We start from the raw sequence: 14694 nt of genomic DNA, 5'->3' as shown, positions 1-14694 counted from the left end.
CAGCACAGCTCAAGTGTATTCAGTGGATGACCAATGCTGCCCATGCACTTCAGCCAGTGAAGGTTTACCACAGGGAAATGATGGGTTTGGAAAGGACTTTCATCAGTCATGATTTCCAAGGAAGAGCACTCAGGGTAGGGAATACCAAGTCAATGTTTCCTCCTCAAGGACTTTCAGCTGTCACATAGGGAATACAGTGAGTGCAGTGATGAGAATTAGATTGGAAGATCAATAGGGCTGACAATAAATGAAAGTAACACAGACATTATTGAGCAAATTAGGAGAGAGAAATTAAACTGGACAGTACAATCTTCAATACCTGCTAGACACACTGATGTTGGGCAAAGTTAGGAAGAAGACAGGAAGTTGAAAAGCGCTATGACGAAGGGGCAGTAGCAGTCTGCCTGCGAGATGGGGAAAGCCCTGCTTGTGACAGAAAGCTCTCAGCCCACAGAAAAGTGGAAAAAGATGATAATGGTCCAGGAGCACCTGGATTTAAGTGGCAAGCCACAGAGAGATAGTGGTGGAGAAATCACCTGAGACTGGGAACATGGAGTAGGTAACAGCGCTGGCTACGTGTTACGGGAAAAGGGAACCTCAGATGCACCCACCATCACAAAGGCCTTGGTGGGATTTTTGGCTTGTTCCAGGCCAAACATTTTCCTAACTTTCTCATAGTAAGGGTTTGTTCATCCTGTGAAGTTTTGCAGCCTTTCTACAAACCAGTCCTCTGTGTAAACTTGATTATTTGCCATAATGACTGCCTGTATTTTGCTGTCTGTACACATATCCAGCGATGATCAAGTCTGGCAAGCTTTTGGGATGAGAGATATCTGGTGGCAACAAGATCCATGGGCTGACTGCAGTCAGCATGCACAGAAGCTTTCCTTTTATCAGTTCTGAGTTTGTCTAGATCCTCCTGCATGTCTTTGAAAGGTTCACCCCAAGGCAATATAATTGTGTTTGATCACATACAGGCATTGAGTCAATGATTGATATGAATAAAGAATTTAGAGTTGCTTGTCCTGGTTCCATGTCTTCTTCCCTGTGGAATCAGAAATCACTTTTATAAATATATCGGTTCATCTGTGCTTCCAGCTATCCATTTCAAGTATATGTTCCAAAAAAGAAATAGTAACACTTTATAAGGGCAAATAAATACACATTAAAAGGACTAGGGAAGGGGATTTTTCTCCCTCATAAAGTACATGTGGATCCCTTCCAAAGGAGTTACAGTGAGCCATGTAACTTGTAATTAATCCTGCTGTAAATGTCAGAACACTTACTTTGCAGGTCTAAGATGACCCTCTAAAATTAGTCCCCTTTTAACAATTCCTTTATAATTTGTTTTTCAGCAGAAGCGGCGGCTTGACCTCCTGACAATAACCAGCCCTGGTAAGTGAGCTCTGCTGCGCCGCTCTCTTCTCTTTTCTTAAAGAGATGGTTGTCTAAATGTGTTTTTTCCCCTGTCTCTGACATGCAAAATGAAAAACACTGTTCCCCAGAAAATCTTTCACCTAATAACAAGTGACAGCTATATTGTGCTCGGCAAAGCCCCGGGCAGTTATCCGTTCACAGAGCTGCCTCTTCAGACCTTTACTCTATGAATTGGAGTGCTGATATTTCTTTAAGCCTCCTGGGGTTACAGTTAGTGGTATATCTGCAGGGCAGATGCCCTCAAATTCACAAAGTGTGTTCAAGTATCACAGAAATGCAAGCTTGACTTTCCTTGATGGCAAACGGGAGCAGCTTGGGGAGTCGGGAGATGATGGCACTCGACATGTGGAAGGAGACACAAGGTCCAGGCTCAGGGCTGAGAACCCCAAAGTGGGGCAGGAAATATTTAGGTGGAATTAAAATGCTTTAAACCATCTGCTTCATGATGGCTTTTGTCATTTACCTGTCAAGGAGATAAACCAAAATTTGTTCTTATTGGGAAAGTGTGGGGCTGTGGCAAGAGTGAGTTTTGAAGGTCTCAGCACCGTGGTGGAAATGCAGGTTGGTTCACTTGTGCTCTTCTGTGATCTCAGCCCTTAAGGCTGGGTGGCTTTTAATTTATTCCTGTTTGCCTGGCTCACTTTCTTTCCATTAGCTGCTACAGAAATTTGCTGCCCACCAGCTTCAGTTGAAGCCCATCTCAAATAGTGCTAAATTTTGGTTAACTTTGTTCATTTTTCAGATGTGTGTATGAATTAAGCTTTCAGGTGGGCTTTGACTGGGACTAATGAATTCTGGCCTTAACTGGTAATAATGTGCTAGCAGAATGAACAGGTGTTATGGGAAGTGAACAAAATGTGACACACATTTGCTTGGATAACAATTTTGCATCAATAATTGTTCTGACACTCTGAATGTAGATATAATCTGTGACATGCTTTCTCCTTCACTAACCTTGTTAAAATAATAAGAATTAAAATAAGGAGGAGGAACACTTTGTTGGGACAGATGTTTGAGGCTATTGGCAATTGCATCACATTTTTGCATGTTCACTTTTCACGCAGTTTGCAATTATGTTAATGTATGCTCAGGGCACTTGCTGATAAAAGCAACAATACAGTGTGATACAGCTATTGTCACTATTCTAACTGTAACTTCAAGGACAAACATGGCACATTTTTCATTTTCCATATCTTCAGCATTCCCTGTTTCTAGAGGAAAAAGAAAAAAAAAAAAGCTGTCTGAAGGTCCTAATCATAGCACACACTCAGATCTTGGATAAGGGCACCAAACTCTACAGGCACTTTTTCAATAAGAGAAAAGAGGGTTGGGGACCAGAATGACTTAATATGAGACTTTTCTGTAAAACAAACTTATGATACTTTTCTCATAATTTCTGACACAGTATTCAGCGTAAAAGGGTTGATTGGGTTGAGTTGGTGCGTAGATGTGATCAGTAAATAGCTGATCAGGTCTCTGTTTAATAAAGCAATCTACTAAATGAGCACAGCAATTAGAAGGATCTTCAATAACTGTGTAGGTAAGCATGCTGCACTAAAAGTAGGGGAAAAGCTTTCTATAACATGTGCCTCTTCTGAAATACAAGTTTTACCCTTTGATATTTAACCAGAAATCTACCATAACTGTATACAGAGGGGAAAAAATAATATTTGTTCACGATTACATAATAAAGTGCCTGTAGTTTTTCCTTCAGAAGAGGCATTTTCAAAAGAAGCTTGGTGCTGGATCAGGCCAAACTTACCAAAGAGCCTAAAGCTGAGATTTTTCAAAGGGGTTGAAAAAGTTAGGCACTCAATTCCCAGTAGGATTGGAAAATGTCAGCCTGTGGATTAAAGGGTCTAGTTTCAACCCTACAAATACAAAAATAAAATAAATCATAGCCTTGGGGCTTTTGTCTGTCTTTGGAGACTGATACTTTAAAATATTTAATTCTTTGAGTCCTAGTTCTAAGATCTGACATTGACAGTCTGCTTTTACAAAGTCGTGATATCAGTTATGATGGCTGAGATCAGCCATAATCACCGTCAACCCTTAATTTGCTGATTCAAATGAGGGGCTGAGCTGTTTAGTTGCACCTGCCAATCCCCTGGGACTTGTTTCTGTTCTCCACCTTGCCGCAGGCAGGCAGCCTTTGCTTTTGGCAGAGGTCACACAGCTTTAGCTGGAGTTGTGAAAGTCCTCTGTGTCCCACAAGGGGTGTCGGCCACCAAAACCCTATTGCTTAATTGTAAGAGTAGACAAAGGGCTTCAAAAGAAAAGGTGACCTCTGAGATTTGCACTTCTGTCACAATGAATATCATCTCTCTTTCTTGTGTGTGTGTGTGTGTGAAGCTCTTGAACCAGTTTTTCTACCTTTAGTCAAGGATTGATGGTGATCCCTCTCAGATAGTACAACAGCTGTTCTCCATGTGCTACTAAAACAATTTCCAAAAACTGATCAGCCAGTTAATGAGATTAATTGCAAAGTAAAATAATGCCATTAATGTAAGTTAAGTGTTGTTGAGACTTAGGAACCAAAACATTTAAAGAGAGTTTGTGGAATCACAGAAACCTTAACATTGTCTCATGGCAGTCACACTGCTCCTCATGGCCGTGGCTGTTGCATGATGCCCCAGAAATCACCCCCAGAAGGGTCAGAATTTGTGGCTGTTTTTTGTTCCTTGAACCTCACCCCTGCTCGTGCTGTGCTGAACCCACACCGAGAGTGACCCAGCGCTGCCTCTTGCCCTGCTCCATGTGGCTTCCAACCCCCAAGCAATGGGTGCTTGGCTTCCTGAAACCTGCCTGAACAGGTTCTGGGCTTAAAAGCACATCTGTATGCTAAACTGAACAGGTATAGACCATTAATCTATACCCTGGACTGAAACAAGCCTGGGCAAAAGTGAAAAAAATAAAAGAAACAGGAATACAGATGGCTGGAGCTGCAGCTCCAACTACACCGTTTGTATGCAACATGCAGGGCTCACCTCTTCCAGCACCCTATTAAAACAGGTATGGCAAGTTCCACACTGTGTCCCAAACTGGAGGAAGTCTTTGCTTTGCTGTGGATCCCCAGAAACAGCCAGACACAAGTGTTGCATAAGCTGGGAGCAAGCCAGGCTCCCTTGTGCTCAAATATATTCCTTTGAGGTAACTGACACCCCTGTAAAATGTGGAGGGGAGTTCTCTGCTCTGCCTTGCTGCTGAGGAGCTGGAGGAATGTTAAGTTAAATTTATCAATGCTCTCACCACACTCCTTTCTTCTTGCCCCTTGACATGTGAGGTACAATTAGAGTGCAGCTGTACAGTTCAGGGTGCCCGAGTCAGAGCTGGTGTGCGCAGTGGGGTGCGGGAAGGATGTTAAAAATTCATTAGGAGCTGGCAGGGACATGCTGGCAGGGAGTGGGACATAATGAGATTTAAGTTTTGGTGATTTAAATTTTCTTTAAACCCAGCTTTACCTCTGAATTGGATCCAAAACATTTCCTTAACGCTATTCTAGTTGTCTTTGAGGTTTAGGACCAAAGCTTGAGGTGGTTTAATTTGGCCTTGTTGCACAAAGGAGATGAGGATCTGCCCTTCATTTCTCTGTGATCATGTTCTAGTAGCACTTTGAACACGCACATGCAATCACATCACATTTTGTGGTAACCACTCAATAGCTGCAAATAAGATACCCCTGTTTCCATAGCTTTTCCATGGAGACACAGCTTTTTGCATCTCCTGTGTTTATGATAATAACACAGCTTTCCAATTTCTCTTCTCAGTAAGGTAAGTTCCTCTCCCACTGAAGTATTTTTTAATTATTGATACCATAAATGGAAGTGTGTTGGAAACTATTGGCTTTGAAAATAGCTAACATGTGATATTATCCAAGAACCATCAGGAAAATTCTTTTGAAATTCTCTTTGATTCAGCCATCCTCAGGGCTTTATCCTTCTCTACCAGTCTCTCTACTGCCAATTTAAAATAACATTCTCTTGAAATCAGTGCAATGTCAGGAGAAATTCATCAGCACCGTAGGTGCATGTTTCCCAGATGTATATGAACCTACTACATTTGGAAGCAGTAAATTGATTGCATTTAAAAAAACCTGGGGTAGTTGAATATTCTGTAGTGTCCAGCTTGGCTACAGCATGGAATATAAAGTAATTTTTTTAAGTTTCTTTCAGCTCTGTTTTAGATGAAAAGATGTAAGTGCTGACTCTGTAATTCCTGGCTTTTGATTTACTCAGATTTTCCTAATGTGTAAACCACATCAGAGCTTTACAGACAAGGACAAAGGAAAATAATCCTAATCTCTATTGAGATTTGGTCAGACGTGTTAATGGCTTCTACGTGCTTCCTCCTAACATTCAAGATCTTACACTTTCAAACAGAGAAAAATGCTTGATTTTAAAAGTATTTATCAGTCTGATCTATGTGGTGAAATATTCGCCCCCCTTTAATATCATCAGTGCTGCATGCTCTAAAAATGTCTCCATTTCATTAATTTGTGATATACTGCTACCCTGAATTCTTTTAAGGTGGCTTTAGCTTCTGCCATACATATTTTACTGCTTTAAATTATAGATATAGGACTGTTGCCTAGTTAATTTCCTCTGGTTAGGAAAATATATTTCTGCTCTCCTGGCATTGCATAAAGTGATATGTGGGATTTGCTATATTTTTTAGCTGATTAAGTTTTGCATTTCTACATATTACTGTTTATGAGACCTCAAGTAAAAGTGCGTAAAGGAAGGAGAAGTTTTATAGTATATTTCAAAGTTTCATTTAACTATAAATTTCACCACTAAGCCCTGCTACAAGACTTTTCCATTACCTTCCAGGATAGTCTGGCTATCAACTTCTTTCTAATTGAAGCATGAAAATAATATGAACTCAAAGTCATGAAGCTATAAGACAGGTATTAGTAAAAATGATACCAACTAATAAAATGTGACAGAAAGTTGTTTGCTGCTAAAACTCAGGGACATTTTTTTTTTTTTTTGCAAGTCCTTATTAATTAATAGCACATTGATTTTGGTCTAAGTATGTGTCAAAGGATGGCATTGAAGATTTTATACAGCCTAACTTAACCACTGCTCATGTTTGTTACTGAAGCTTCACACGCTCTTTTACTTGCAAAGCTGGTGGAGAAAAGAAATTACTTAAAATTCCAGTAATAATTGAGTCTTTTAATGCTCAGTGAATTATTTCCCATATCACTGGGTATTAATCCACCCCTCTGCCCACAATAATATGAGATAACTGGGGGAGTCAGAATCTCACTGCTCAGCAAGGCAATGGTTTGTCTGAACCCACAGTACAAGAATTTCCCTACCATAAAAATAAAATACAAATGCTAGAATCTCTGCTCAAAGTGAAATTCTCGTGTTGTCTGTCTTAGCTGAACCATAAAGCCACAGGAAGGAGTTTTTTCCAGACTTGATGAAACTTTAGCAAGATAATTGTACTAACAGGGAGCAGAAGGAAGACGTGGACTCTTTTTATTTTTTTGTGTCATTAGGTTGGCTTCAGCTGTCCTGGGGCTAATTAGGAAATTTTACTATATCCAATTTCTCATCTGAAGAGCTGTAAGAATTTCCATTTGCTGTGATAAGAAGAAATAATATTGTTGCTTGTAATTACTCTTTCATGCAGATCAGTACCTTCCTAATTCTCAGTTATACCTCTGCATTTGCCAGAATAATAATTGCAGAGATGCTTCCTACTGCAGTGTCTTTTCCCTTCCCTCACACCATGTCCCAAAAGAAAAAGTCCTCCCTGATCTTTCTGCCTGCCCCTCACCTATTTCCACCTGTGTTCCCCACCATCACCCACGTCCATGTCCAACATCCCTGTTTTGAGTTCTACTGAAATGACACTTTTTGGATTCAATAATGAAACCAGAACTTTATCCCCATTTGGTTGCAGAATGTTTACTTTGAGTAAGGCTGTTTCATCCCCACCTTTGCATTTAAAAAAGTGACCTTTTTTTTGGATACATGTAGAAGAAGTGATATTTGCGAAGTCAAAATAAGACTGCAGAGAAGATATTCTAAAGGCTAATCCATTACTTTTGAAGAAAAATATCAAGCTTTACCACAATTCCTTATTATTATTCTGGGTCACCATGGTGTTTCCATGCACCTTGGCATGTCCCTTTAATTGGTTCCTTACATGGGAAGGTCCGGCACAGTTGCATTGAAAGCTGACATTTCTAACTAACTGACCTTTTCAGGCCCAGTGACACTCCTATAATGATTATCCTCTAGCATTGTTTGGACACAATACCACATACTTCACAGCACATAAAGAATATGTTCTTTGAGAACTATTCAAAATGCCCAATCTCAAGTTAGCAAAATGAGAAAATTGGGTGCAAACATTCATCAGAGTGTTATTGTGCAGGTATCGATTTGAATGCCCTTTCATTTCTCTGGGAAAAAGTGTTGTATTATAGAGCTCTAAATTAACTTCTGTTCTGTTTTTTTCCCCCAGTAAGTATAAAAAGGTCAAATTCATTCATAAGGCTGAATAGATTTGCAGGATATAAGCAATAAGATAGCAATCAACCTTCAAATAACCTTTAAAGAGACAGTATCTTTTCTTATGAACAGTAATTGATCTGCTCATTAAGTCACTGTGTACTCTTTGGGGCTCACCTGGGCAAAAATGTGTAAGACCTGTGAGGAAAGGATGTCAGCTACAGCAAAACAGGAACAAATCCTCACGTGGAAATCTAAATATTTCACTGGTTTTGAGGGGTGTAAAGCTGATGAGAGGATTGATATTGCAACATGAATTCCTTGACTTTGCTGTTATAAGGGTGGCTGGGAAAGATGTAGAAAAGACCTCAAAGTGTGAATTTGGTATTTGTGAGGACAACAATCAGAGCATGTTCATACCTGCCTGAAACCTGGATACATCCTCAACTTGCCTTTTGGATTTAGTGGCCAATATGGGAGGGTGACCACTGCCTCTGGGCAGTCCATGTGCAGGGGGTGCACATAGAGGGGCCCTGTGCTACACATGGGATAGGGCTGGGCACTGTTCCTCTGTAAAATTCAGTCAGATTGTCAAATGAAGGCTTTCCATGCACCATGAGGGCTTTGGGGATGTGTGTGGGGGCTCATCATCTCTGCCTGCATGGACATGAAACCCATGTCCAGGCTGTTGCAGCACTGACTCCCTGGGCGCTGCCTCCTGTCACCTCCAGCCCTGGGCTGTGGCTCTGGTGTGAGCAGGAGCTGCTGAAGGACTGCTGGAAATCTCTTTAAGGGAACAGTGTCTAGCCAGGGACCTGCTCAAAGTGCCAGGACTGCCAATTTAAGATAGCAATCAGAAGATTAGTGTTCTGACCATGTCCATATTTCATTTCTGCATATAAATCCACGTTATGTTTTTAGTGTTATTTTTATGAATTGCACATAGGCTGAGGACTATCTGTGCATAATTGATTACAGTGAGTTGTCTTGGTTCTTATCTTTGATCAGAATTTTCAGGAGCAGCAAGTATCCCAGGTGACAAGGCTTTTTATGCTGTAAATGTTTGCACATAATACTTTCTGTTTTATTTCACAATGAGCATCTCACTCTTTTAGAGGGACTGAAAATCAGCAAGTCTGTGCACAGGTGTATTGTGATCCTCTTCTTGTGTAAGCTCAGGGAAAACTTAAAATAGAAACTTTTTTTCTCATAAACCCCTTATTTCTTCAGTATCAGATGGAAAGGATGGAAAACATTCTTCCTTTTTAATGAAATTTTAATTCTCAAGGTCACCTGTCACTCTTCACTTAGGCACATTTCTCCTCGCTGAGTGACCTGAACAAGACTAAGTGGAAATCATTGTATTAAATATCTAGAAGACAGCAGAGGATTATATTGACACTAGAGAATAGAACACAGTGCAGAAATGCATGGGCCAGCAGAGCCCTGAACAGCAGAGCTGTGCTGCAGCCTCACCAGTGTGAGGACAGCTGCCTCCAAGCCCTGTTCCTTGGGTGCTATGCCCGAGACAGATAAGCCCCAAGTCCTTTTCTCACTGGCTTGAGGGTGCTGTTATCCCAGTGCAGCTGAATTGCACCTGGGACTGAATCTTAGCTTGTGTCTTTTTTTTTTTTAACCTAGCCAGGCACATGCAGCAACTGTGCTTCATTTCTATTTTAGCAGCATCCATGTACCCCAGTCCACAGGGGTGTCATCCTGCTGGATGCAGTGACACCAAACTGCTCCTGAATAATTGGCAACTTAAGCAGACAAAGATCAGGGCAGCGGATGGGAAACATGGAAAGAGAATGTCAAAAATAAAATGTTATTTTCATAGAACTGTGCCTCTTTTCTCCCCCTTCCCTCCAATCTCTGATGTAACAGAAAATGGCAAAAACAGTGGTGATTATACAGCAACAATGAGTGGGACTGAGGAAGAGGGGAGCAGGAACTGCACAAAGCTCTTTTCCTAAGCTCATTTGTTTCTAAGGATTGCCAGTGGGCTCATTTTTTTATGTATGCAGAACATTTCTGTTAAAGCAGTCAGCCAAGGTCACAGGGAAATCCACAAGAAAGGATAACCCAGAGCCCTTATTATTATTTTGAGCTTGTAACAAAGGAATTTTTAGTAGAGATTTGAATGGGGAAGGTGTGCTGGTTCTGTGAATTCAGACTGTAAGTGCAGCATAAGCCATGGTGGAAAAGAGACTTGTTCATCACACAGCTCAGTGCAGTTTTGGAGGGAGTCATTTGAGCTGCTATAAATGAGGTAACGTGAGGACTGTTAGAGTAGCAGCACTGCAGTGTCCTTAGGAAGCAGTAAAAGGAAGGTGAAACTCTGTTTGAACACCAGGCTCTGCTCCTGACGTTGCACAAGACCCTGCTGTGAGTGCCAGGACAGAGAGTGCTGCCAGAGGAGCCAGGCACAGGAGGGGAAGGGCCACAAGGCAGCAGAAACCAGAGTCACATTTCTGGGCCATATGAATCCAAATGAAAATAACTGTTTTCCAAATACCTGGGAGATAGCAGGAGATTGTGTTCCTCATGATGCTTTATTTTATTACCTGCCCTGTTGCACAGCTGCATCCCTTGTCCTTATCCTCTGGGGATGGATGGAAGGAAGGAAGGAAGGAAGGAAGGAAGGAGGGTGTGTGGGTGGGTGGGTGGGTGGGTGTTATCTGTAGAGACCCTGATTTATCTGCCCATCCTCCAGGGAGCCTCACAGTGATGCAAATTCCTGTTGTGCTGCTGCCTATGCCCTGTGCTGAACCCACCTTCCTTCCAGGGACTGTGAGGGTGCAGGGCCTGTGGCTGGATGCAAAAGGAACCCTCACTTAGACCTGCTGCACGTTTGCTTTGGGATCTGATCCAGAGCACTTAAATTGCAGCTGACTTGGACCAAACCCCTAATTCTTGCTGGAGGTTGGACAAACCCAACATCGAGAGTGACTTCACGCTGATCCTGAGCTGAGCCCCCTCACTCCAGGGGATGGGCTGGAGTTTTGTTATCCAAACACTCAAATATCTTTCCTGGGACTGGGAAACTTTCCTAAATGTCTCATTTGGGCTCTGGGCTGAATCACCAGCAGCAGCACAGCCAAGCAAGGCATTCCCACCTCTGGGGGACAGCTCTGCCAGGGCGCTGGTGCTCACGGAGTGGCCGCTTGTGGCATCCCAAAAATGCCTCTGGAAGCACCCAGCATGGGCAGGGCTGGCAGGCAGCAGTGCTGCTGCTCATAAATACCAACCCTGGAGATGCCAGGCTGCCCTGGGAGTGAGCTCTCCCTGCAGCCTGGGCAGCCTGGCCGTGGAGCTGAGGAATTAACTGCAGGGTATTACTCTCTTAAGGCTTCGTGTTATAGTTCTGTTTTCTTCACCTTCAACCCCACAATGGATTATGGCCATACTTTCTCCTATAACTAAATGCTCTTCTGTCCTTTGACAAAACAGATTTGTGTCTTTTCATAGCTTTCTGTAGAGGGCTAATAATACACGGGAAAGCTTTACTGCCCACAGGAGACTTTGCCTGGCCGTAATAATAAGAAATGCTGTTGAAAAGTCATGATCAATGTTAATTCAGTTATTTTTCATTTTCTCTTTTTTTATAATGAAATCTTCTACTTTATGCATTTTATCCAGTGCTACCCCATGAATTGCTTGTTGGAGAGAGGGGTCATTGGTTATAAAAATGAGTTCTTGCTGTTTGTCCTCATATGAAAATAACAGCAATATTTTGAAATGATGAATTTAAGGGAGGAAAAAAAAAGGTGGAATCTTGGATGTACAAAAGATGTAAATATTGTTTTCCAGGTTTTATGGTTCCCCGATGCCTCCTCTAATTGCATAGCTAACCCTGAGTTTATTAAGTTATTTTCCAGAGTCAAACTCATTTGTAAACATGTCAGAATAAAAACTAAATCTAAAAAACAAAACCTTTGGATTAGAATTCTGGAGTGATAAACAAACTAATTTAGAATGTATTTGCATGTAATTTACATGTGCCAAAATAGGATTGCATGTGGTTTGTAAATACAGTTCTTGAATCTATTTAACATTACAGAATAGCACAGAAGAAATTAATAGCAGCACCAAAACAAAAAAAAAAGGTTAAAATAATAAAAATATGGCTTCAAATGGCCCATGTTTGAATGTGATTCAGTGTGCAGAAACTGGTGAGGAGAGATAAGCACACAGGGAAAACTGTAAATTCTAGCAGCAACATCTGTAGTAGTTAGAATACCATGTTTTATAGCAATTCCTTACCTCCCCCCATGGACATTACTATGGCACACAGCATATTTATTATTCACTTTCTGCAAGAGATGTTTGCCTAGCACAGCCTTAAAGATAAAGTCTGCTTCCTTTCTTTTAATGTTCACTCACTCAAAGATGATGTGAGCTTCCATTTGAAGCCTCTGGGCCAGTTTGACCTGTAGGCTCTGGCTCAAGATAACAATTTGTAATTATCTGGGTTATTGCAGTGGTGCCAAAGGATCCATCAGCAGGTAAATCCTTTGCTGGGTGCAGTCCCCATCTGGAAAAGAGCTCAATCCTTCATGTTTTTCCCACCTGAAATGCATCATAGAATCATAGAATGGCTTGCACTGGAAGGGATGGTAAAAATCATCATGTTCCACCCCCTGCCATGTGCAGGGAGGATTCCCCTCCCCTAAATCAGGTTCCTCAGGGCTCCGTGCATGTCAAAAGTCAGGGTGGAGCACACGGTACCACCCCATCTCTGCCTGCTGTTTCCAAAATATGCAGGCTGGAGGGAAACATCACCTGTGCAGACCTGGGGCAGAGGGAAGGAGTGACAGCAGCCTCCAGACTTGGCAGGTCTGCCTTTGGCTCCTTGGCCTCTGCTCCTGCTGCCAGGGCTGAAACGTGGCTTATTCTGGGCCTGGGGATTAAAGCAGCTGTGTTTGGAGGGAAGAGGAAATGCTCTCTGGATAGAAAGGGATTGAGTAAAGGCAAATGTAAGCACGGAGTTTAACAGCACTGGATTGCATTGCTGGAGCTATGGGGAAAGAATGCTTTATTTACCATATTAAATATATGTAATGCATGTTTTCAGGCTTGTCTTCAAATGCCATGGAATATCCCTTCCTATATTCATAGCACAGCAGCCTGGAGCTTAAAAGTGGCAGCAAAGTGGCCCTGCAATCTTTGCTGTAAGAGGGTCTGTAAAGCTGGTCAGTGTTCAACCTCACTCTTTTCCAGACCTTGCTGAGAATAAGTAGAAATTTAAGGATTTCTCCTCTGAATCCTGGGAAATTTTTTTCTTCACTGGATTAATTTCATATATTTGATTTAATTTTTATACAAAGGGGAGGAAAAAAATAGTAGGGATAAGCAGACTTTATGGGATAGGAGGCAGAGCTTTGTGGTGTATTTGTTATTCAGCATTTTGTTTGAGCATCATGGAAGAATATTATCAAGGAGGACCAGATGTCAGGAACCTTTCCACACATTTTTCAGGTCATAATAATTCTATTTCAATGTGCAGATAAATATTGCTAAATATTTTCTTGTACTTCTTATCATTTCATCTCTGGAAGAAATTAATTGTAGCTTGAAGAAAAGGGTTTATTTCCCACTTGGCTGTGAGCCATTTTGTATATCTGCTTTAAATGTTAATTATTAATTAGGATATAATCTATTTAAATCTATTTAGCTGTCCATTTCTTCCAAAGAAGGCAGCTGGATGAAACAAGAAGCATGCATCATTACAGAGATGGTAAATTAGGCTCTTATCCCAGGAGAAGACAGTTCCTCAACACCAAGGTTGAGATGTACCAGGGAGGGGAGGAGCCTCCCAGCCTTGCCCACTTGGTGCTGCATACAGAGAATGAGGATACCAAGATGGATTTTATAATTCAGTTATTGGTAGTAAGGGACCATCATTCCTATAACATTCATTCTAATGGAGTTTTGTTGCTGGGGAATGACTTTGGGGAAGGTTGAGTATTTTTAAGTTGTATTGGAAAGTGAGGAGCTGGAAAACCAACAGCAGGCGATAAAAAAAGAGAAAAAAAAAATCCAACAAGTAATAAAACTCTTTTGCATGTATCCCTAGTGAGGCAGATCCCTTCCATGAGCATCAGTGAAGCTGCAGCATTTGCATGTTTTACAAAATCTGAATGAATTTGCTATTTTGAGAGAGTGAAGTTGGGACATATAACGTTATAGACATGAATGGCTTCTTGACAGAAAATATGTCATGGCCACCTTAATCAACTGAGTCCTGAAGATGAAATGTGAGCCTGGCAATTGGCACCAATGACCTGATGTGAAAACAGGAGTTTCTCTCATTTACTTTAATTATATTTTTGTTCAAATATTTACATATTTTATCTTCTATTTACTGCAAACTTTATATCAACAGCAGAGACGCTTTGGATTAAATTTTGTATATTTGTGTATTTAGGTCTTTATTTGCCAAGTCAAATGCAAAACAGAGCCCTTGTTTATATGAACAGTATCTATATGGAATTATCTATAGGAACAGTTGAAAAAGCTGGGCACTAGATTGCACAGCTCATCAGTGTAGCTTCAGAGCTTTCCCAGCAAACCGCTGAGGGACTTTGGAAATGTGCAGTGTGTTCCTGAAACTTTACACAACACCATTGTGTTACCTGAGGCAGCTCTGTGGGTCACAGATCAGTGCCTGGGAAAGGCAGAACATTTTCTCCTGTGTTTTATCTGTATCCATTGTTCATAGATGATCAGTTCCAGAAAGAAACACCCTGTCCATGCTGGTATTACCTTCAAAAAATTGCCCCACTGG

At 41.3% G+C, this 14694-nt stretch overlaps 1 protein-coding gene across 12 annotated transcripts in view; it reads left to right on the top strand.

Annotated features, from left to right (window-relative positions):
• Positions 1-14694, top strand: part of LOC129124075 (BEN domain-containing protein 5) — an 883204-nt gene that overhangs the window by 465378 nt on the left and 403132 nt on the right. For 9 of the 12 annotated variants that reach the window (XM_054638799.2, XM_077182497.1, XM_077182502.1 and 6 more), the window contains one exon: positions 1356-1395. In XM_054638799.2, the coding sequence (XP_054494774.2) occupies positions 1356-1395 (40 nt within the window). The remainder of the gene's footprint in view (positions 1-1355; positions 1396-14694) is intronic. The other 3 variants (XM_077182498.1, XM_077182503.1, XM_077182494.1) reach the window with 1 other exon arrangement.

Source organism: Agelaius phoeniceus, chromosome 8, assembly GCF_051311805.1.
Source record: "Agelaius phoeniceus isolate bAgePho1 chromosome 8, bAgePho1.hap1, whole genome shotgun sequence".
NCBI lineage: Eukaryota > Metazoa > Chordata > Aves > Passeriformes > Icteridae > Agelaius > Agelaius phoeniceus.
The sequence above is the reverse complement of the archived record's forward strand: the minus strand, read 5'-3'. Positions and strand labels throughout refer to the sequence as shown.